Genomic DNA, 23845 nt, shown 5'->3' with positions numbered 1-23845 from the left:
CATGAGCCGCCAGTGTGATGCTGTAGTCAACAGAGCTAATAGCATACTGGGGTACACTAGATAATGCGTCGCAAGCAGGGTTAAGGAAGTGATACTTCCTCTCTCTGCAATGCTGATGAGACCCCAGCTGGAGTACTGTGTCCAGTTCTGGGCATTGAACTTCAAAAAAGATATGGAGAATCTTGACAGGGTCCAGAGATGGGTCACAAGAATGATTAAGGACCTGGAGGACAAACTTTGAGGAAAGACTAAGGGATCTGGGACTGTTCAGCCTGAGGAAGAGAAGACTGAGGGGGGCCTTGGTGGCCATCTTTAAGTATGTAAGGGGTGAATATCAGGAGTGGGAAGAAAAACTGTTCACTAGGGCGCCCCAGGGGAGGACAAGAAGCAATGGCCATAAACTGCTAGAGGATGGTATCAGGTTGGATGCAAGGAAGAACTTCTATACACTAAGGGTGACCAGAATCTGGAATAGACTTCCCAAGGAGGTGGTGCAGTCCGAAGCCTTGTAAGTTTTCAAGAGGAGACTGCACAGTAACCTTGCTGGGATCATTTGATCTCAGTAGTATTCCTGCCCAGTGCAAGCAGGTTGGACACAACAATCTTTCAAGGTCCCTTCCAGCCCTTAATTTCTATGATTCTGTGATCTCTTCTTCATTAATTTTTGTGTTTGGATAAAACAGTAGAATGACATCTCCTTATAAATTGTCAGCCTATGTATATGTATCTGTTTATCATAGTAATTTAAAAATAGATGCTATATATGCTGCCATTGTTTTTGTGTGATTCTGAACAGTGTATCTGCATAGCTTGTAATCAACTATTTTTCAGTCCTTATGACCACTCAGTTTTTAATGCAGTCTTTTATTGGCTGTTTCCAGAAGCCTTTGTTTTGCATTGCCTTCTTAAAATCAGTTAAGCATTTCACCTGGTCCTTGAATACCATTTTAATACTTTTGTTGATTATTTAAATATATAACATTATATGGCATTAATATGCACTGAATTGCCTTGTCTTTGCTTTCTGGAATCTTTAATGTTCCAGTGAAAAACATGAGCATTCCTATTTTATATTCTTTTACATTCACTTTGCTCTGGAATAAACTATATGAGGATCAGAGCAACAGGAAATCAGATCATTTTCTTGGCACTGTGTGTTTCTGAAACAGATCTTCTTTGAACTATTGCTTGTTTTTTAAGAAAGCTTGTGACCAGAATGCTTTAAGTTGCCTGTCATCTCTTTAGAGCTTCTTAACTCATTACCTCAAAGGAATGTATTATTATCCACTAAAAAGTATGTGTATGGTTATTCATCAAAAAGTTCTTTATGATATATCTCAATAGGTTGTTATATATAATGTACTATTAAGCTGTAACTCCGTGATACAATATAAACCAGGTAAAAGAAAGGGGAAGCATCTCTTTCACATGAGCAACAGGAGTTTGTGGTTATCAGGCTGAGTTGTTCTCAGTGTGAAAGCTTGTCTTCTGTGAAGCTTAACAAACAAAAAACATTAACTCTGAGTATGAAACAATATGATTTTTTTACACTCTGTCCTTCAGAGACAGAGTTATAATAATAATAATAACATTATTGGTTGTTATACCTTCCAAATGCAGTTTAAATATTGATATGGTTGTGCTGAAAAAGAACATTTCTTTCACAAACACATCTGGATTGTAGTCCTCTGTAAGGACACTGGGACACAAGAACATTATGTATGGTACTGAATGGGCACGTCTACACGTGCATTTACTGCACAGTATCTCAGTAAATGGTTTTTAGGCTGGCATCTAAACTGGCAGCTGTTAAAGCACAGTAATGCTGTGTGTGGACTGACTTGGGACTAAACTAATTGGGTGTAAATTTGATATCTGTATGATGCAGGAATCAAATTTATGTCCAAGTTGGTATAAGTCAGCATAGTATGGGCGTGCTCATAGTATGGGCATGTACATGTAGATGTGTGCCCGTACTGCACAATAATTTTCCGTTACTGCACAGTATCCTAAATTACTGTGTAGTAAATGTGCACATATAGACATGCCCGATGTCTACAATTGGATGGCTTTTTAATATTTAATTATTTAGAGTATGTAGTTTCAACATATTTTTTCAGCCATCTTAAGGCACTGTCATTACCAGTATGAAGAACTTGCAGGCCATCAGGGAGCATTATAAATGAACGTGAGTCAACAATGTGGGCCATAGTTTGAACTTGTCCACAAGGGCATTTGTTGTCATTGAGAAGGCCCCATTGCTATAGATTTGAGGCACAGTGACTCTGTCCCATTTGAAAACAATTGAGAAGTGCCCCATAACGGCAAATGTTTAAACATTTCTACATATATATACACCACCCGCGTTGCTCAGCTTAGCTTCTTCAGTGAAAAGCAGTATCTTTCAGAAGGAATAAGCTTCCATCCACATAGCTGCAGTCAGTATAACACCATATGTGTGTTATGTGTAGGTACTTATAAAATATAGAAATATGAATTCTTTTGAATCTTGGTGAACCTTATCACTTGGAAAATTCTTGTTCAAAAATATGACTGGAGATTGTTACAGGGGTGTAGGTTGTAGCCGTGTTGGTGTAAGGACATAGGCAAACAAGGTTCTTTGGTCTAATAAAAGATATCAGATTCACCCAAAGAACCTTGACTGGACATGGTAGCATTTTTGTTATGTATTGTCTTAATCAGTTGAAAGATCTCTTATGCTTTCTCAGAGACAACCAATATCTTCAGTTGTGTCATAGCAGAGCCTTGGTAACATAGTTGGTATACAGTCATCTGACATTTTGAACATGCTCACCTTCTGTCCAGGTTTTTCACACTTTAATCTCTGACTGACAGTGAAAATATTTATTTTGGGATAATCTAGCACATGATATTTGTGATCATTATCCTATGTTTTTATAACGTTTTTTAAAAGTGCCAATTACAGGAGTCCCTCTGAGCCAGTCTTAAAGATCATCTGACTTTATCCAAATCTTCTATCAAAGATAGGAGTGTTTGTTCAGATAATGTTAGTTCCAGTTAGGAAGAGATTTTGTAGAGAGTTGAGTGAAATATAAAGACTCTTTTCATCTACCAAACAGAACAAGACCTTGAACTATCAGATGTTAAATGGAATATATCAGTACAATACAACTAAAGAGCCCTTTCAGATTTCTCTTTGGTATAAAGCTGTTTCTGATCAGATCTGCCCTCTGTGAACCCTGAATACTGTGGTGTACTCGAATATAAGATGACCCTGAATGTAAGCCAACCCTCCAATAATTAAATCCTATATTGGAAAATGTATACATTTGTTATAATTTTCCAGGCATGGAAATTAAGTATTGGGGGAGTGTCTTGAATCCCACCCCCACTGCTGCAGAATGGAAAGCAGTGGCTGGAGCGGGGTGTCAGGTTGCCCCCTTGCCCTCTGCCCCACTCACTTCTTTCCCCTGCAGGCTTCCTGCCCCCCCCAACCTGTGCCCCTTCCTTTACTCTCCCTAGTCTCTGCCTCTTCTCCCTCCCCTCAAGCCTCTGACCTTTCCCTCTCCCCCAACTGCCCAGTGTCTGCCTCTTTCCCTCTCTCCCCTTACTGTCAGATGTTACTTGGCCTGCTTTGTCCTGGAGAACAGCATGTGGAAGCTCAGCCCTTGCCTGGCCATGCAGCAGTGTTAGTGCTACTGACTGGCCAGGCAGGGGAAGGAGTTTCCGTGCGCTCCTTGCCTGGGAGAGACCTTACCCTGAGCTGGAGCCAAGCTGTGCCTGACAAGGTGGGGGAAGGAAGTGGCCAGGGGAGAAAAAAACTGTGTAGGGGAAGTAGAGCAGGGGAAGGAGACTGCTGTGGTTCTGATTGTCCCGGACCTGGGCTCAGAGCCAGAGTCAGAGCTGCAGTGGATGCCTCCCCCCCATCCCTTCCACTTTGTATGCAAATGTAAGATGAGGGGCTTTTTTCTCCATGCTGTTTGGGGAAAAGAACCTTGTCTTATATATGAGTAAGTATGGTATTTACCACCTATTTTTTTTGTTTCTAGACAGGGATTTGTGAGGCCATGGACAGATGTGCATGTCAAATATAAACAGTGACTGGTGGGAATTGGATAGACCTGAGGGCCTAGAATGAGAAGCATTGGTGCCAAAAGTTGAGGGTGAGAAGGGATACCTTCCTCAAGATCTGTTGCTCTGTCTCACCAAATGGCAAACTGCCAATATGAGGTTGCTCATGAGCATGGAGAAGCAGGGGACAGTGCCACCTGGTTGCTGGTAGTCTTCTGATCACCCATGGGATGCTATCAACCGTGCAGAAGTTGTTGACACTACAGCTCTTCCCTTTCCCGATCACAGCAGGCCATAGCTGGATCTGCCCAGATGCAGTTTTTGAACTGTGTTGGGGAAAGCAATGGCCTGTACATGCCCATTCTGTACCTAGAGTACCATGGCTCCAAGGATAGGTGCCGACTTTTTTTTCTTTTTGCTGGTGGGTGCTTGCAGGCGTAAACCCCCTCCTCCACCAAACCAGCACTTTCCTTTTAACTCGGCGCAAGCCTTGCTGATGCCCAGAAGAGGCAGTGCATTGCTTCTACCCAGCTCTGTAGCACAGGGGTGGGCAATTATTTTCGGCGGGGGGACACTTACCCAGTTTTGGCAGCCTGTCGAGGGCCGCATGGGTGCCCCACCCCTTGACAGGTGCCCCGCCCCCTGGTCACCATCTTGGGACCAATGTCCCAGCACCAGCACTGGTGGGGCCCAGAGCAGGGCATAGGCTGGCAGGGGCCTGTGGAGCTGGGCTGGGCTGCTCCAGCAGGGATAGGGGAGCTGGCTCGGCTCCATAGAGCCCCTGCCAGCTGAGACCCTGTGCTCCTGCAACCCTGCTCTAGGCCCTGCCAGCATGCCCTTGGACACCGGTGCGGGCCCTGTGCTCCCACTGGCTCCCCACCCACTCACACCCAGTGCCCCCCAGCCCCGCAGTACAGGCGGGGGGGCAGCACACAGCCCCAAGCCCTGCTCACTGGCAGGGAAGAAGCTGGTGCTGAGCACAGGGAAAAGTGGCCCCTCTCCTGCCCTATGGCCAGCGCTCCCCACTTCAGGCACTCGCAGCCCGCATGGGGCTGTCCAGAGCAGGCACAGGCCTCATGCGAGCTGCAGGTGGCTGCAGTGTGGGGCACTGACCATGGGGCAGGTGAGGGGCCACTTTTCCCTGCGCTCAGCACCAGCTTGTAACCCGCCCCACTGCCAGCCTGGCAGTGGGGCCAGGTTACAAGGTGGTGCTGAGTGCAGTGGGTTGGGGAAAGCAGCCCCTCCCCACCCCATGGCCAGTGCCCCATGCTGCAGCCACTCGCAGCCTGCCTGGGGCTGCCTGTGCCTGCTCCAGACAGCCCCATGTGGCCTGCAAAAGCCTGTAGTGGGGAGTACCACCCATGGGGCAAGCGAGGGGCCACTTTTCTCTGTGCAAGGAAGGAGCCAGGGAAAAGCTGAGTGTCAGGGGGAAGTGGCCCTGCCCCAAGCCCGGTGCCCCATGCTGCAGGCGCTTGCAACCCACATGGGGCTGTCTGGAGCAGGCACAAGCAGCCCCATGCAGGCTGCAAGCAGCTGCAGCTCAGGGCACCGGGTGTGGGTTGGGCTGCTTTCTCCCCCCCCCCCCCCCCCCCCCCCCCCGCACTCCTTCCCTGCCTGGGGACCTCCCCCCCCCCCACACACTTACCTGAGCTTCCAGCAGCCACATGCTCCCAGCCCAGAAACCCCGGCTGGGGCTTCCAGCTGTGGGGCAGTGTCAGGAGGCCCCGCTGTTGTTGGAGCCCGCCGGGCTTCCCCTGGGTCCATAGTGCCCTTGGTTCCTGTCACTTTGACAGGAACCAAGGGCAGAGAAATATTAATTTTCTATATTTTTAGGGGCCCCGTGGGCTGGATATAATGGCCTCTACAGCAGAGGTGGGCCGTATTTTGCCCACTCCTGCTGTAGCATCTGCAAAGTTCGGGCACTATAGTGGGGCTTTTTTGGTGCTTTTATCTAATAGCTGATTGAATCAACTTTAGCTAAAAGTGCCAAAAATCTCTGCTAAAGCACCCAAACTTTACAGACACTGCAGAGCTGGGCTGTAGTCATAGGTTGGTTCTTCCAGTAAAGGAATTTTTTTTTTTTTTTAGGAGTACCCACAGAGTTGGTGCCTATGGCTCCAAGTACATCAGCTTTAATGAGCTCTACTATGCTGCAGGGTGTTGTGGTCCTGCAGAGGTGGACTGTGCACATAGCCCTGGGTTATTGGGCAAGGTCCACAATGCCAGGATCTTGATGAACTCCAGCAAGCTGCCCCAAATGACTTGGGACACATTTGTTCCCAGCGTAGAGCTGGAAGGATTGACAGGCCCTTCACCCTCACCTTGTTACTTTGAGACCCAATCCACCTATCCTTCGATTGGCTTATGAATCCCCACACTGGACATTTGAATGGCAGAAGGAAACTTTTTCAGCTGAGAAGCTGACAGGTGACTGTGGTCTTTGAGTCGAGCACTGGTGGGATGTTTGGATGCTAGAAAGCAATTATTGCCCCAGATAATAATTTTAACATGAGCTTCCCACAGCATCTGTGACATTGTCCCAGAAACCTGCGTGGTGGAACCCAAAGGCTCACCAACTAGTAGCAGTCCCCAGAAACGCAGCCTCTTGAGCACCATGACTACATATGCAAACTTCATGCCCAGCTTTAAAAAGGTGAGGTCAGCCTAGGGCAGTAGATGTGGGAGTGACTCAGAGGTTTCACCTTAGGCAAGCAGGGCATAGAGAGCAAACTACTGTGAGATTCTGGAGGGGTAGTCAGCTCCTCTTTGCACCACTCTGGGAAGAACAAATATAGCCTCAGGTGCTTTGCAGTGAACCTCTTAAGAGTTGTTTTTGTTGGATCCAGTTTAAAAAAACAAACAAACCAAGTTCAGCCCAATTTATAGCTCTATAGTGCCGTGTATCATCTGTTTCTTAACTTGATTTTAAAAAGTCCTTTTAAGGCATTTGACGTGCTACAAATGTTACATTTTCCCCCATGCCTTAGGAAAGTATTTGGTATATTTAGTAAAGGAAAACTTTCCTAAAGACATTATAGAAAATGGAGCTAATCACTTCAGTAAAAATAATTCTAAATTTCCTTGGTCATCAAATATGCCCCAAAGGAAAAATCCATGAGCTTTTAGAACTAGCCGGTGAATCACTGAAAAATGGTGCTTTGTGCTGATTGCTAATTTTAGCATAATGATTTCAAGTCAGCAAATAGGATTTTATAACAACAGTTTGTTTCAATAAAAAAGACGATTGGTCTAATTTAACTTTTAAAATTTATTTGCTATAATGTCATCGTGTTTGTTCTGTTTCCCTACAGAGAACTGAAAATTTTATTTGAAGGATCTAAATATATGTTTGAAGATAAAGTACAAAAGTTATATCTGTTTTTTTCCTACTATGGTTGTTTCCAGTAATCTGAAAATTTGTAAAAGTGCTGTGCATTAATGTAGCTGTCCTTGAAGATGCAGTTAAATTATGAGACCTCTTACAACTTGCTGTCAAAACAATAGGATGTCTGGCTGACTTTGGTTGTGAAATACAGTCTGGTCTCCTCTTTAAAACTGCACATTAAACTGGATACTTCTTCATTCCATTCTCTAATTTAATTTCAGTCTCCTAAAAATCAGATTGTAAAGTGGTTCAGGGAGCATATAAAAGTTCCTAACGACATTTTAAAGTATCCTGAAACAGTGCACTTTTTGTACGTTATCAGATGACAGGTCTTAAAACCAGGTTATTTAATTATAGAACATAATTCCTAAAAAATTCTTCTCCAAAATAGCTCTGAATTTGTTCTTATAACATACAGTTATTATTTTTAAATTGGAACTCGGAAAGAAAACTGTGGCAGAATAATCCTTGGTCCTTGTCTATACTATACTTACCCTGATGTACAATTCTCTTCTCCCTTCCCTCTGAAACTGTGATTTCCCCTTCCTATTCTTCTGCTCATACTATTCAGTCTAATCTCTTTAGCACACTTCTCACTTGGTGTTTTCTTTCCTTCAGTCATGCAGATGTAAAGCAAATCTATTCTTCAAGAACCCACATACCTTGTCTTGCATGCCATGTACAAACAGTGCATCATATTCTGTCGGTTCTGCTTTGTTCTGTATGCAAATCCAATAAATACCCCTGTTATGCATAAGAATACATGCACTTTTCTATGCACTTTTCAGCATTCAGTGCACAGAGTTAGATTTTAATGAATATGTAGTGTCCCTAGAATTGCACAGCTGGCCAGTTTTCATGCTATGTAAAATATGTGGTAAGAAACAAACTAATGCATTATATTGTACTGTGTTGCTTATTTAAAAGCTGATTTTTCAAAAGGTCTAATTTGTACCGCCTTAAACATTCTGATTTATTAGGAACAGTACATTTTATGAACTATACAACAACTGCATGGCAGATGATGGTGTTTTTTTCCACCTGGGAGGAATGACATAACTTCCTTATCTACATTTGGTGACTTGAGCTTTAACTAGAAAATTGGGAAGATTAAAAGTATTTAGGAAGATAAAGGAAGCAAGCTACAAAAAGATTAATTGTTCTTCATTTTTGTATAATGCAATATTGCTCCCACTACTGATACCAGTTACTTTATCAGGCATCTGATTTAAATGCTGAAGATCTACATTTTAAGGAAAATGTAAGAACTAATGCAATAGTGTGTTTTATTGCAACTAATGCAATAGTGCAATCATTTTTGTGTACCTGTTATACAAAGGCTTTAGGCATGATATAATAGAATGTTCCAAATGCTCTCATTTAATAGAAAACAAGGTGTTTTAAAAGAGAGCTTCTATGAACTCCAGAAAGCAATTCGATTAGTCTGTTTACTGAGAAAGAGACAAATGTACTCTGTACACTGCTCCCATTTTTCTAAAACATTGAGTAAACTTCAGAGAGCCTAAGGTCAAAAACCCCATTAAAGCAGAGAGACAATCCTACCTACACACCGCAATTCTTTAAAAATAGACTTGTCTTACTTCTGTTTTGCACTGTATAATACTGTACAACTGCAGTAACCTATAGAACAGTAACTGAAATCCAAGTGGCAAGTCCTAAAAAGTCTAGGCCCAAACTGCTGTTCACCTGTTAGGGACTTTAGCCTCTTCCCAAAATAGACTCCAAGGGATATTTGACCTGGCATTGTGATTCTGTCTCTAATGTGATTGGTGAGCTTCAAAGCAAAATCTACAACAATCAAAAAAAAAAAAGAGAGATCATGCCATGTATTCAAGCACACATTTTAAATAAAAATGGAGGTATGGACTGGGAGAAGAGAGAATGAAAATGAAATGTGGGTTTATGTGGAAACAATCGGTGAACAAGAAAAGTAATGGGGTCTAGTGGACACCAGTGACTGGGAAAAATGAGATGGAGAAGACGAAAGGAGGGAGAATAAGAAAGGGAAATGAAGAACAATTTTTTAAGAAAAGAAAACTTCTCGTATCTGTAATTCAAAGCTGAAACATAACTATCGAGTTTGGCACCCTGGTCAAAACTCTACTGTACTCAGAGGTAGGGATGGTACTGAGAACTGAAGAGCAGTGGGAGGGGGGTTAGGGAAGGAAGGCAGTCAGTTTTCCCTGCCCTGGAGATTCAAAGACTCCTGGTGCTACTGCTGTTGTGTCCTTGCACCTGGCTGTCACAGCCAAGCAGCATGGGGCTGCTTCTGCCCAATTCCTATGGCTAGGTCCTGCAGGGCTGCTAAGGAATTATAATTTGTCTTAAAGGAAGATGACAACAGGTAATTTCCATCTCGGGGTACAATAATAGGAGTTTGCTGATGAAATTTGTTGATAAAATAGTTGGGGAGGCATCATCAATATAGGAGATCAGAAGGCCATCAAAAAAACTGCTGACTTTGAAAACTGTTTTAAAAGAAAAAAAATTATATATTCAACAGTATAATACACAAATTTGTGCTCTTGGGAATTAATAAGAAAATATTTTATAAAAAAGGAAGATATTTCTAATAGAGAGAGAATGTATACAAGACTTTAATGTGACTTTTTATCTGAAATATATATTTCTGGTTGTTCTTGTTCAAGAAAGATGAATTTAGGCTGAAATGAGTGCAGAGAAAGACTTTTAGGATAGTCAGAGGAATAGGGGTACCAACTTATGAGAGGACTAGAAGACTTTGGTTGGTACAGCCTCCCAAAACAAAGGCTAAGGGGGAATAAGAGTTCTGTCAGGTAAGAAACAGCTGACAGGGGAAAGAACAATATAAGCTAAAAGACAACGTTAGTACAAGAACAAATGAGATTAGATTTTCCATGAATAAATTTAGTCTGGAGATAAGGAAAAGAATCTGAACTATGTTTGGGATAACAAAAACAAAAAAACAAAACTCCTATTCACAATATAATATATAACTTAACACATAACTCTGTGGCTCTCCCCATACCTGCAAACAGAAGCCTTCCAGTTCCCTTTAATTGACCCTGCTATGTCAACCCTTGCTCCAGATGAATGAGGAAATAGTGACAACCTATCCTGACCACCAGCATTTTTATTCCTACCCCCTACCAGAAGAGCATCAGAAGCTGGATTCCCTACCCATATTTGGCAGAAGAACAGGAGCAGGGGCCCGGTCCCTTCTGTGGGTACCAAAAGGTCCCCAGTGTTCTGAATCTCCTACATTTCCAATCTGGCAAGAGATTGACAGTAGTAGCCAGTTTCTCTCTCTGACCTCATGTAGAGAGTCTGACCTCAGCAGTGAGTGTAGAAGTAGAGCTCAGATCAATGTCCTTGGGTGCCTGCTGGGCTCAATCCATAAAATAGACATTTTTAGGCATCTTAGTTTTCATCCCATTTAAAGTAGTCAACAGCAAAGGAATTGGTAAAGTTATTCAATGGAGTTTCACAGGGTGAGTTAGACCTTTAGTAGGGGGTTTGGCATCAAGTTGGTTTGTGCCTGGTTTTTTAATCCTTGCATTAAAGGCATTTTAGGATAAATGGTGCTATTAACTGTGTAGGCTGGCAAGAAATGGAATTAAAAAGTCACATGGCATTGTGAAGTGAGACCTGTAGAGAACAAGGATTATTCCACAAATTCATGAGCCCAATAACTATAATAAACAATTGGAAGTGTCTGTGATGAGAAGCCAGAAAGGAAACAAGTAGTGGCGGTTTGGGTGTGGGTTTCTTCTGATAACAGGTTGAGAAGAGGTGGCCACCGGCACCTAAAAGGGCTAAAAGGGAGATGTCTGAAACTAGGGGCACGGTTTGTTGAATCTCTCTATAAAGGTACATGGACTGTTCGTAGTCCTCAGCAAGAGGCACAAGGGTATCTGAAGCAAGGTTTGTGTGTCTGGGGCTTCCATGTAGCCTGATGCTGGCTATATGGTGGGCCTTTATTGATAGCTCCTCTCACGTTGGCAGGCCAACAGCTGTGTGGTACAGCCTTGTTTGAGTTTTCAGGCTGTTGAGTCAGATGAGCTGCACAGCTGGGCCAGGGATACCAGGTTTGGGGGGAGCAGCCTATGAGGCGGTCCACAACCCAGCAGGTTGACTGTCTTGCCCTGCAGCTGCCAGGGCAAGGTACTTGACATCTCGGCCACAGGGCCTCTAGGATAGGCTTCCTGATCTTGGGGTTTTTATGCATTGGGTCCTTTAAAAAATGCGTGCATCATTGGGGTGTATACAAAGTTGGTTTTCTGACGTCCCAGTGCAGGGGGCTCTGAAAGCCAGTTGGAGACCCTGGTGCAGTCTCAGGGCTGAGACCAACAACCAGCTGATTATCACTCCTTGTGCTGAAACCTCAATGGAGCCATGTTGAGACTCCAGTGCCACCGTGGGGCTGAGACTAAAAATTAACTGATTGTTGATTCCAGCCTTGTGACTCCACCAGAGACTTGAAGTGGCTTCGGTATGGTCCTGAGGCTGAGACCAACAATCAGTTGAATGTCAGCCCCAGGCCCATGATTGCTCCAGTTCAGTTGGGTACCTGGCTTTCAACTTGCTGTTGTGGGGGACCCCAGGATCATGATCCCAGGCTCCCCTGCTTTGGCAAATAGTTATGGCAAATTATGATATAATCCCAAAATCATGTGCCCTATAATACATGTTTGGCTAGGCAAGAAGTGCAGTTATTGTGATTGAGGAACAGATGCCATCGTGCCATTAAATGAACAAGTGTCAATGGCCTTACTCAAGCACTTCCTTGCCTCTAGCCATGCTGTGAATATTTCTCCAAGTGGCTCTGGAAAAGCCATGGTAGTTAGGTTTGACCCATTAGATTCAACCTGTAAAATATACGTAGCTCTTTGTGAATTAGCCCTAAATCTGTTCCTAATTTTTTTCCCTAATATTTCCTATATTGTATGTTTCTAGGCTGCAAAACTCCTGGCTGAAATCTGCTTTTATTGGGAGATGCATTTAATTTATTTTCTTCAGTATTTTGTTTGTGCGCAGAGATAACCCTTTAACTGTCCTTGATCATATATCAACTACTCTTTGTCCATCCTGTACCTGCCATGGCATCTTGCATTGCAGGAGGGCTTTGATAGCAGGATATGATGATTGATCTTGATAGCACAGCCATGCTGTCTTTTAAAACACTTTTTATTTCTTTTTCAAATTAAAATGAGGAGATTGAACAGGCCTAGTGATTCAAAGGAAGCTTCTCTGGAACAGGGGAGACCTGAGTTAAGGCAGCAGGTTTTTATTCCTGAAGAAAAGGAAGATTAAATGTCATAGAGATAACATGCTTGAGCTCTGAGGACAGGTCAGTGACTGCTTGTGTTACAGTTGTGTTCTCTAGACAGTTAACAGAGCAGCACTGGTACTGAGTTTCAGAAAAGCCTACTCCCTTCTTCCCTCTGCCCCCATTCTGTAAAGATACAGTCAGGGGAAAGCACTATTACCAAACAATGCCCAGGAACTATAGTAATCCATCTAGGTCAGTAGAATAAGTGAAAGTCTATGCCTAAATGGCCCTGCACAAGAATAGGCTGCCAAAGCAGTGCAACTTCTCTTCTTCCTTGAATACAGACATTTCAGCCCAAGATTTCAAGCATGCTGAAAACTAAGGCAGTTGCCAACAAGCTTATAGATAAATTTAGTAATTCTCCAACAGTGCTTTTCCTTTAAAAAGTAACTGCCAAGTCTCCAGCATCCCTCCAGGAAGTCTTATTTCCATGCTGCAGTACATATATTAACAATGTTACTACATTGGTAATGCTAATTTACTTCTGGTAAAAGGTCATACTGTACATAGAGGTACTGTGAATCCCCAACCTTCAGGTATGCAAGAGAATTGCCGTGAGTAAATAAGTATTATCATAGGGTTCAAGAAACAAGAATGTCGAGGCGAGCTATTGTTAATTGCAAACAGATGTATTTGAGATCCTTATTAATGGGCATGTGTACACAGGGCCATATAGCACCTTCGTTACTTTGCCGTCATTTAGTGCTTCCTTTTGGAAGTACTAAAGGATGGCACACTAACATCCCATACTGCACTGTGCTGGCTATACATGGTTATTTTTTGGAGCACATTGCCACTGTGATGTAGCAGTGGCATCACAGTTTTTGCCAATGGACAATATGGCGCCATAGCATTGTGTATAGATGCATGTAGTATTTGATAAATCCATTATAATTTATTGTCCCAATTTGCAGTTATCAACTTATAAAATAATTAAACAGTTTATAATATTAATATGAGGACAGCATAGGAATGCATATACGGGTCCAAAAGGTGGAACAGGATCTGACTTCTTTGAATAAATGGAAAAAACTTTTTAAAAGATATGATTTATTATTTAGCTACCTGAATATGGATTTAGCTGGCTACATGGCTAGGATTGGAAAACTAGCTTAGGTTTACTACCTCTTTTAAATGCAATAAAGAAGCAAGTTTACTCCTGTTTCTATAATTGACTTGGTTAGACTTAAGAAATCAAGTCACTTTTGAATCAAAAAGCTGGCTGGCAGGCAGTTTCAAACATACCAAATCAGTGAGCATAGTGTTGTGACCAGTTGTTCATTGGTGAAAATACTGAACTATAAAATTTTAACATTGTTATGATATCTCTCTCAACAAAGATAAAAGACATTTTTCTCCTGCTGATCTGAAAATTATACATTGAAATACAATGAAACAAAGAAATACAATCCAGAATAGGTTTTTTTGTTTTTACCTGTTCTTTAATATTTTATTCTAATGAGCAGGGATCCTGGTTTTCTCTGATTTAAAAAAAAAAATCCCCAATTTTTGGATTTAAAAAAAGAACCAAAAATCTACATTTTTCTATGATTAAATTAAATGCCATTAATACATACATACATACATACATATATATATATATATATGGTGTTTCCTTTTAATCTCGGAAAACTGCCCCTTTTAATGGTTTAATTGTCTTTTTTAATGATTTAATTGCTTAACAGTGTACATGTTTGACAGCATGTTATGATTAAATATACGTTCAGCAGTGTATTTCAATTTAAATGATTTCTTATGCAGCAAACTAAAACACATCCCATGCATTTTAGTTTGCTATGTAGCAAATTACAGTGATATTCCCCCCAAGGGCCCTATTAGGAGGAGGTGGCAGGGAAGCTAGGGTTTGGCAGGCTTCCAGTGCCCCGTGCAGTGTCCCCACTGCCTTCTCTGGCTGCCAGCACACTCAGCTGCCCTCCTGCCACCTTCACAAGACAGCAAGCCCATATCTGGGTCACCCAAGGTGAAGGGAAGGTGGCGGGGATGGTGCACGGGATGCTGGAAGCCTGCTAAGGTCGAGCTTCCCTGACAACAATCAGGCTTCCAGCGCTCCATGCACCGTTGGATCCAGCAGGTGCTGCCTGCAAGCTGGGGCTGCACCCATGCACGTAGCACCCCTCTTGAGTGGCCCTGGGGGGCACGGCCACTGCGGAAGGAAGCACTGGACCCTTTGCAGCTCAGGAGTTGTACAACCTGGCAGCAGTTCTCACAGGCAGGCTCTGCCAAAGGGGGGTGGAAAAAAGTGGTGAGGGTCCTAATCCTCTGATCTTTTTTTCCTCCCAGAGCCTACCTGTGCCTCCTGTGGCTGGGAAGTGAGTTGCCAGCAGGTCACATAGCCCCCGAGCTGTAGGAAATCCCAGTGCTTCCCTCTGCACCAGCGGCACCCCTGGGCAGCAACCACTTGCTGGCACCCATGCTGCCCCTGCCCAGAGGGAAGCAGCAGGGCCCCCCGCAGCTCAGGGCCTGCTGCCAGCTTGCCCCCCAGCCGTGGGAGAAGCAGGCAGGTTTGTGGGGGATGGCAGTGCTTCATTCTAGCTCTGACTTGCCTGTGTATCTGTTTGAAATGTCTCAGGATCTATAATAATAATAATAATAGGCTTATTCTGTCTGTCCGGAGCATTTTGGTTGTTTCAGTAAGCATTGTGATTGACTGCTGAGACAACCAATCAGAGTGCACTGGACAGACAGAATAAGCCTATTATTTTATTATTATTATTATTATGGTGATGCTGATAATTATTATCACTGAATATTATTATATTAATATTAATAACAACAACAGCAACAATAATAATAATAACATTTCCAATATTATAAAATATTAAAATTAAGTCCAGTTTATGGCAAATGCCTTTGTTTGGATATGCTTAACAAAAATGTTTTTCTACATTGCAAAGATAAAGTCATTATATAATTTGTAATAAATTCAGGTGATCTCAAACACTCCATTATAATATACGCATAAAACATAAAGCAGAGAATAACATTTTGAAATACCATATTGTTCCTTAGTAGCGATTAATGCTTGAAACATCAAAGTGAGAACAAAAATAAAGAATTTAGTCTGTTTGTTTTAATGGTGCAGACTCCCTTTGGGAAAGATTATGTACAACTTTGTAGACCTAAGAAGTTGCTGGGGTATTCATGGAGACCTTTTTCTTATTTTTAAAGAGTGCTCACCAGGTTACATTTTAGTTTGTATTTGTCTTGAGGAAAACGTATCTGTATCTGTCTGTCTGTTTTATTTATTAATTACCCGGCATCATTGGTATGCATGATGCTTCACAGATATAAGATAAGGTCCCTGCTTACATTCTACTTCATGTAAATAAAATGAGTAAAACTCATCACTATTATGGTCTGTCAGGTAGAAAAAGGAAAGGGAGACAGGGAAGGGGGATCGAGGTGAAAAAGTTTTTTAGGATACATAAAGAAGTTACATTTAGATCAACCTAACTAGGGTTCAGTTGACTTAAATGCCTATTGTACAGACAATCAGGGTGGTTAAATCAGGCAAAAAATGGGGGCCCGATCTAAGTTAGTTTACCTGAAAAGATGAACTAATTTAGATCAAGAATGGGTTAGCCCACTCTATCACCAGTATATGTTTAGAGCACAGCCCTGGGACTGGGAAAGCCAAGCCAGTCACCCCAGCCCAGGGGCTGACAATTATTTCGGGTAGAGGGCCGCTTACTGAGTTTTGGCAAGCCATCGAGGGCCACATAATAGGCAGCTAGAGGCAGATAAATATTAATTTTCTAAATTTTTTAGGGGCCCTGTGGGCCAGATAGAATGGCCTGGTGGGCTGCATCCAGCCCCCGGGCTGCATTTTGCCGTCTCCAGCCCCAGCCCCAGGGCTATGCTTTTCTTATCCTTCCTCCAACTCTGACCAGGCTATTTTTAGCCTTCCAACCTCCCCACCCCTGGATGTACAACCCCCCTGCAGATTCTTCACCACCTGCCAGACCTGCCAACTCCTTTTACCCCTACCACAGACCAGCTAGCTCCCTTTGCTCCTACCTACCCTGCCTCCCACCCTGAGTTATTTATTCCGGTTTCCTTTTGCAGCTCCCAGGACTGGTAAACACCTATACATGATGCTCTCAGTCTACGTTTATACATCTTAGTGAGCTATGTGAATGTAGACCAGGGGTGGCAAATGACTGTAATACACTTAGATGTGTGTGTTCTTATTTTTGGTTGGCATGGAAGAGTTGGATGTAGCAATCAAGTTCTCATATTGTTTTTTTTTTTTACACTTCTGCTTTTTTTAATAAAGGGAGCATATTGTCCCACCCCCTTCTGGTGTGGAGGGCCCTTTGGAAGCCCTGTCAACCTTTCTTTTAATCCCATTGCCCTTTGTCTCTGGTTTCTTTTAAACTCTACTTGCCTCAGTTAACTGTGCTGGAAGCAAGGCTACTGCTGTTTTAATTGCCATGTGGCAGAGCCCCCCTGGTATTGATAGTCTCTGCTGGCAAAAGATTTTCAATCAGTGCAGTCAAACCAAATGGCAGGAGACTTCTTCAGCCAGCAAAGCTGAGTCCACATATTAGGGATTTTGTGGCAGAGCTACAGGGTATGATCTTCTCATACCCCTAATCAACTTGCAGAACCTTGTAATGTAAACTGGAGTAATATTTTTGCTCCTATAAATCTCTGAGTGAGGCAGGGTTTATACACAGGAGCTGGTGTGTGTGGTAACTAGCAGCTTAACTCCTGTTAAATGAGTGCAAAGGATCAGTAGAAAGGCAGTAATTCTCCATTGGGTTTTGAGCTTCCTGCTTAATAGATCCTTAGGATATGTGGCACTGGGAGGTCATGCATTCAACAACACCATTAGTTGCAAATGTGGATGGGCCTCCCATAGTTTCATGATCCAAATATATTCCTCTAACAGGGCTTTATTTTTAGGATAGCAGAAGTCAGTCTATGATAAGAGTGTGGGAGTAGCAATGGTGAATTCTCAAGCAGAGGTCAGTAGCAGAATGATAAACTGAAAAAGTGAACTTCAAGAAGTGATTTGGAGGACAGGTAATGGATAAGTGGCTATAAGTACACATTTATACTGAATTAATACAGGATCTCTATACCTACTGTTGGGGTTTTTCTTCATTATCATGTAAGAAGCAGTTAATGGTAACAGGAGCATTTATGGTAACTGGGCATTCTACATTTTCCTGTGTCGTTCAGTACATTTAAATACACATAGTTTACAGCAAGGATTTATGAATAAAAATGGAGTGTTAGGAGTCTTATATTTGAACAGAGGATTTAACAAGAAATGGAACTGCTCCCCCCCCTTTTTAGATATGGTGTGGTATATAAGCAATGTATATTACATAAGAAATGTATATTATACATGCTTGGCATCTGTAGATGTGTACAAATGACCTGGTGTCTGAGCTGTTACACAGATATGCAGGACTAAATCACAGTCCTCCATAATGGCTAGAAAACAAATTATGATTGAGATCAGAACTAAACAGCAACTTTTAGCCTGGAGATTGTTTTGGGGGATATTTTATAAAGCTGATGGCACTCAGATGCCAGGGAAAATGATTTTGGTATAAGGAAATCAGTAAAATAAGGAGAGAAGAAGTTATACTTTTTTTTGTTTCTGAGCGCTTATATTTTTTGCTACAGCCACAGGACCAAGTCTTCAGGCTGGCCACATCCTGCAGGAACCTGGAGCTTGAATCAGGGGACACCCTATGGATGGGAGATGACGGCAAACAGAGATGGGAGAGACTACTTCATCAAGTAGGTTTGAGCTTTTGCTACAGAAGGACACAGGCATAAGAACAGTACTGTAACAGTAGCACTTAGTTGATTTTCTTTGCATCTTGAGTTGTTGACATCAGCTTTCAGTTTTACAGTGTTCATACTCAGCCTTTCTGATTTGTTGCATAAATCAGTCCAGTCTTCATTCTGCCCTGTTTCACACAATTGTTTTATTATCTTGTTATTTCTAATACATACGAAAACATAGACAAATTAATGCTTTCAGATGTTAACCCCCCACCAAAAAAGTGCTTTACCAGAGGAAGCAGCACGTTACTTCGACCCAGTTCCGCAGTATCAGTATAGATTGGGTCCTTTAGCAGGGCTTTTTGGCACTTTCAGCTAAAGCTGATTCAATCAGCTATTTGATAAGTGTCAAAAAAGCCCCACTAAAGTCCCTAATCTATACAGATGTCAGGCAAGCTGGGTCCAACTAATACACTACCTTTTCTAGGCATGTGCTGGACTTGGCATTAGAGTGCACTGAATTTAAATTAAATCACTGGGTTTTGGGGGGGATTTTTTAACATCTGCCAACAGTCTAAGAATTTTTTTTCATGTTTGGTGATGACCTTCAGAAATTCGTTCCTTAAAAGAGAATTTAACAATGAAAAATTGTAATTTAACTGTCATTCACAAAAATTGTTCTCCAAGTTTAAAGAATGAGGCAGTAGGTCAGGCATAGGCATAGAAGTGAGTTTAGTTTGCTTAGTACATTCATCAAAATGACAAAAAGAAAATCACTTCTATTCAGCCAATGTTGTTTTTAATCTAGATTTTACATCTCCTTGTTCTTGTACAGGTCAGATGCACTGTCCTTTGGTTGTGAGTTAAGAGGACAATACAAGAAATTTAAATGAATAATCAAATTTTAAACAATGTTATTTTCTCTCTTGGTCCTGCCTTTTAAACCTGGCATAATTGTTTGAGTTGTTCAGGTGCTATGGGATTAAAATAGATTTTCCTAGCCTAGCAAGCACTGGAAGCTCAGGTGTTCATTGTATTCCAGTTTGGAAGCCTTTTGTCAAGAATAAATGGAGCTGAACCACTTGGTTTTGCCATATGTATTGCTACTAGCCTAACTTATATCTTCCAGGATCAGCTAACTGTCATTTCAAAGCTGTGGTTTCAACACGCTTACCCACGGCCATGAATATGTTACTATAATTTAGAGCCCTCTACAGTTCTCCAAAATGTCCCACATAATGGGAACAAGAATACTTATTCATGTAACTAGGCAATAAGTCCCCAGCCACATGCTCCTGTGTATACATCAACCCCAGAAATGAAGTGGTGGGGCTTCTATGGGAGTATCCATAGCATTGTGCTCAAGGTTGGGGGCACCCCTGCAACATCAGTATCACTTCATTTCTGGGGCTGTCATGCATAGTACAGGAGTGGGTAGGCAGGGATTATTTACTGCTTTTGTTTCTGTGCCACAAGCTGAGGCCAAAGGTGTATTTACATTGCACATGGGGTAGCTCAGTTAGTAGGTAACCAGGAAGGCTGGGTGAAGAAGAGTCAAAGGTGACTTACAATCATCATAGCCACCCCACCCCTTCTCTTTGGGCTGGGTTGGTCTCACCTCTGGACTTCAGAGTGTGTTACAGTCTGAAATTTGTCTATCACATGACCTTGGACTGCAGTATGGAAAATTACTTGTATAGCTTTAAATGACCTTACTCAAGTATTGGAAGCAATGTAGGTACAGCAGCACAGAGAATCAGGATATATTACACTGTGTGGAGCTTTGTGGTACTGTGCTCAGGTATCTTTTTCACTACATTACATTGCAGTGTACAGTACGAGTGATGTCCTCCATATCTGATTGCCTGGCATTTCAAAACTCCTGGATATTAGGAAGCAGAAATGCTTTTCAGTCTGCAATATCCTTTTGTACTGCTTTGTTTTCTTGTGCCTGTGCACCACTAGAATAAAGTCCAGTTCCTGTAGTATCCTAGCTGAGAAGTTTTTCTCTGAAATATTGTGCTGTCATTCGGTGCCTAAGTACTGTAACTTAAATTCACCTGTCGCCCCAGGGTCCTTTCCCAACATGCACTAAGTCTACTGAAAACAAAAATAAGGAGAATCACATGGGCTCTTTCGCATGTATGCAGTGACCTGGTGAAGAATGTATTACTTTAACAGTAATAACTAGTAAGTAAAGATAGTCATAGAGTTTGATTCCTGCTTTTCTCACTTTCAGAATGATACTAGTCACACAACTTTGTATATCAATATGATGCTGTGGCTTACTGTGTTGAATGCATTAACACTAATTAATTTTGTAAATTAAGAGATCATTTCAAAGTTAAGAAGTAGCTGGTAATTATCACCTCGGACTACACTTTTTTTTTAAATTTGGATTTCCCTTTTACTGTGTTGAGGCCCCATACGATTTTACAGCCTTTCAAAATGTTATATTCTTTGAATTACATTCATAACCAGTTAAAAGACTTTGTATGGTATCAAATAATACTGCCCATAGTTTAGTGTTCCGATTTCTTTTTCATGGGTTTTAGTGCTCATATAATATACTAGATTATATCCTTGGAAATAAATGATCTCCATTCTCTTCAAGGCCATAATCTGATGTCCGTCTGTCTATTTATTTATTTGGATTTGTACAAAATGTAATAGAGAAGCACTCATCCACTGTTTTGGGCTCCTTTGTCAATATTTCAAAAACACTCTAGAATAAACAGATGCACCAGTTTTCTCCAGATAAACCTAAATGCATGATTGAGATTTCACTAAGCTCATATACAACCTTAGTGCTCTTCAGCCCTCCTCAACAAGCATTAATCTATGGACAAGGGAAAAAAAGAAGAGCTCTCCCATTTTCCTCTAAAGCAGGGATGGGCAAAATACGGCTCACGGGCTGAATCTGGCTTGCCAGGTGATTTCATTTGGCCCGTGGGTGGGTGCCTACCAATTCACTGGAGCAGCCCAGGGCTGGGCTGGATACTGCTGTGGTCACATGGGGCCGAGCCCCGTTCACTCCTGTGGGGGCAGCACATGCTGCACTCCCATCCTTGCCCATGAGATGGCCCTGATCCCGGCCCCAGAGGTAGGAAAGTGGTAGCAGATGAGGGGAGTGGTAATGGTGGCAGGGGGCAGTGGTGATGGTGGCATGTGAGCAGTAAGATAGGCAAGTGGCAGGGGAAGTGTGGCAACTGTAGTGGTGGTGGAGGCAGTGGTGGCAGGGGCAGGTGGACAGGTGGGAGTGGCACCTGTGGTGGGTGATGATAAAGCAGCAGCTGGGCAGGAGCATGAAACCTGCACCACTGCCCCTGGGCTAGAGCTGGGGCTGGCAGTGACCCAGGACAGGATGGCAGGAGTGTGGATCCCAGCAAGGATGTAGGATCCACCTGGCTCCATTGTGCAGGGCTCCCATCCAGTTCCTGGGTTCTCCACCAAAGTCGCATGCCTCTGTGGGGAGCCCCATGGGATAGAGCCAGCAGCCTGGCTCACTGCTACGTGCAGGTCATGGGGAATGTTGGGTAGCTCTGCACTATGGAGCCAAGCTGACTCTGCCCCTCTCCCTGCCACCTGAGTCAAGCCCCATGACCTGCACCTCCAGCTTCATTGCATGGGGCTCTCTCCTGGTGACATGGGGCTTGGGCATGTAAGTCCTGCATAATGGAGCTGGTGGCCCAGCCATGTGCAGTCCTGGGATTCTCCAGGACTGTGCACCACTGTGGGGCTGTGCCTGCTGCTGCTGGCAAGGGCTGTGTACAATGGGGGGCACGTGTGAGAGGGGCATGTTTGTAGGGGGGGCCCCACACATACACTCCACCGTACACATGCACCCAGACCCTCCTACACACACCCCATACCCACACCCCCCAGCCACCCTCCCCCACACAAACCCCATTCCCACTCCCCACACACCCTACCCAACATATAGACACATCTACCCACAATCCCCATAGCTATCCAAATCCCCCACAAACCCCCACACACACACCCTTCCCCACACCTCACATACATACATGCGTGCACACCCCCCCACATATACACTCCTTACAAACCCCATACCCACCCACTCATACCCCGCCACACCCCATCCCACAATATACAAGAGTAAGACTTCATTTTGAGCTATTATGCAATCATCTCTATATTCATGATGTACACACACAAATCAGGACAAAAATATTTTTTGAAATAAGTTTAAAATATGTTATTGTAGATGTTTGATTTTTAGTATATAATTTGGGTTTTTTCTGGTTCTAAGGTGGCAAGCCCCTTCCCAAAAGGAGAACTTCCAGGGGCAAGGTGAAGGACTTCCAGTGGGAAAGGTCAGGGGTTAGGGGCAGGACTTCTGGTCCTAGAATGGCAGTCAGGGGGCAGGACACCTGTCAAGGGGCAGGGCTACCCTTGCAGCCTTGGACAGCTCACCAAAATTCATTAAGCAGCCTTTCAGCCAAAATAATTGAAGCTCTAAGGTCTAAAGCTTCAGTTTATTGCTTCCTAGCAGTATGTCCATATACCTCAGGGTTAGGCAAAATGGTGGATCCATTTCCCAGCAGCTCCTGCCCATGTAGCTGGGGGCTGATTTTCATGGAGACTCCAGCAGCAGCCAGTCTGTGATAGCACAAGGCTAGGGTTTCCTTGGAGACCGGCCCCAGCAGGGTTGGCAGGGCATGTGGCAGGGTGCAGATCTGCTCCATAGCCTGGATGGGATCTTGCAGCAGTGACAGCATGGTCCAGAGCTGGGGCAGAGTCATGATCTGCAGCCTGCACGCCCCTGCCTGGGACATGCAGGCTACGGATCCTGGCTCTGCTCTAGCTCTGGACCATGCTGTCACTGCCTCATGATCCCAGCTGGGCTCCAGTCACTCTGTGCCCTGGTGCTCACCTTGCCAACAGGGGCAGCGGTAGGTGTGGCCTTGTGGGGTGGAGTGGGGCTACAGCCACCCGCAAAATTCCCCATAGCCATGACTTCCAGTGGCATCAGCACCATTGCTCACTCTGAACAGGCAGTGGCAGCTGAGCCCGCCTCGCTCTTGCCTGCAGCACAGCCCCTGCCTTAGCCCTTCCACCAGGAAGAGGCTGCCATCGCTGCTGCCTGCCAGTCCACGGAAAACCCAACCCCGTGCTATCACAGCATGGCTGCTGCTCCTGGGGTCTCCCTGGAAACCAGCCTCAGCCATGTGGGCAGGGGCTTCTGGGAAATGGAGTTGACTGCCAGCCAGATCCAGCCCATGGGCTGGAATTTGCCCACCCTGATGTACTTATTCACTATTATACCAAAACACTTCTAGGTTGCG

At 43.5% G+C, this 23845-nt stretch overlaps 1 protein-coding gene across 3 annotated transcripts in view; it reads left to right on the top strand.

Annotated features, from left to right (window-relative positions):
• The window catches only part of FRMPD4 (FERM and PDZ domain containing 4), a 490887-nt gene that overhangs the window by 271880 nt on the left and 195162 nt on the right, over nt 1-23845 (top strand). For all 3 annotated transcript variants that reach the window (XM_019495129.2, XM_014607778.3, XM_019495131.2), the window contains one exon: nt 18432-18548. In XM_019495129.2, the coding sequence (XP_019350674.2) occupies nt 18432-18548 (117 nt within the window). The remainder of the gene's footprint in view (nt 1-18431; nt 18549-23845) is intronic.

Source organism: Alligator mississippiensis, chromosome 1, assembly GCF_030867095.1.
Source record: "Alligator mississippiensis isolate rAllMis1 chromosome 1, rAllMis1, whole genome shotgun sequence".
In the NCBI taxonomy this organism is placed as follows: Eukaryota; Metazoa; Chordata; order Crocodylia; family Alligatoridae; genus Alligator; species Alligator mississippiensis.
Note: the sequence above shows the minus strand (reverse complement) of the source record. Positions and strands in the feature narration are given on the sequence as shown.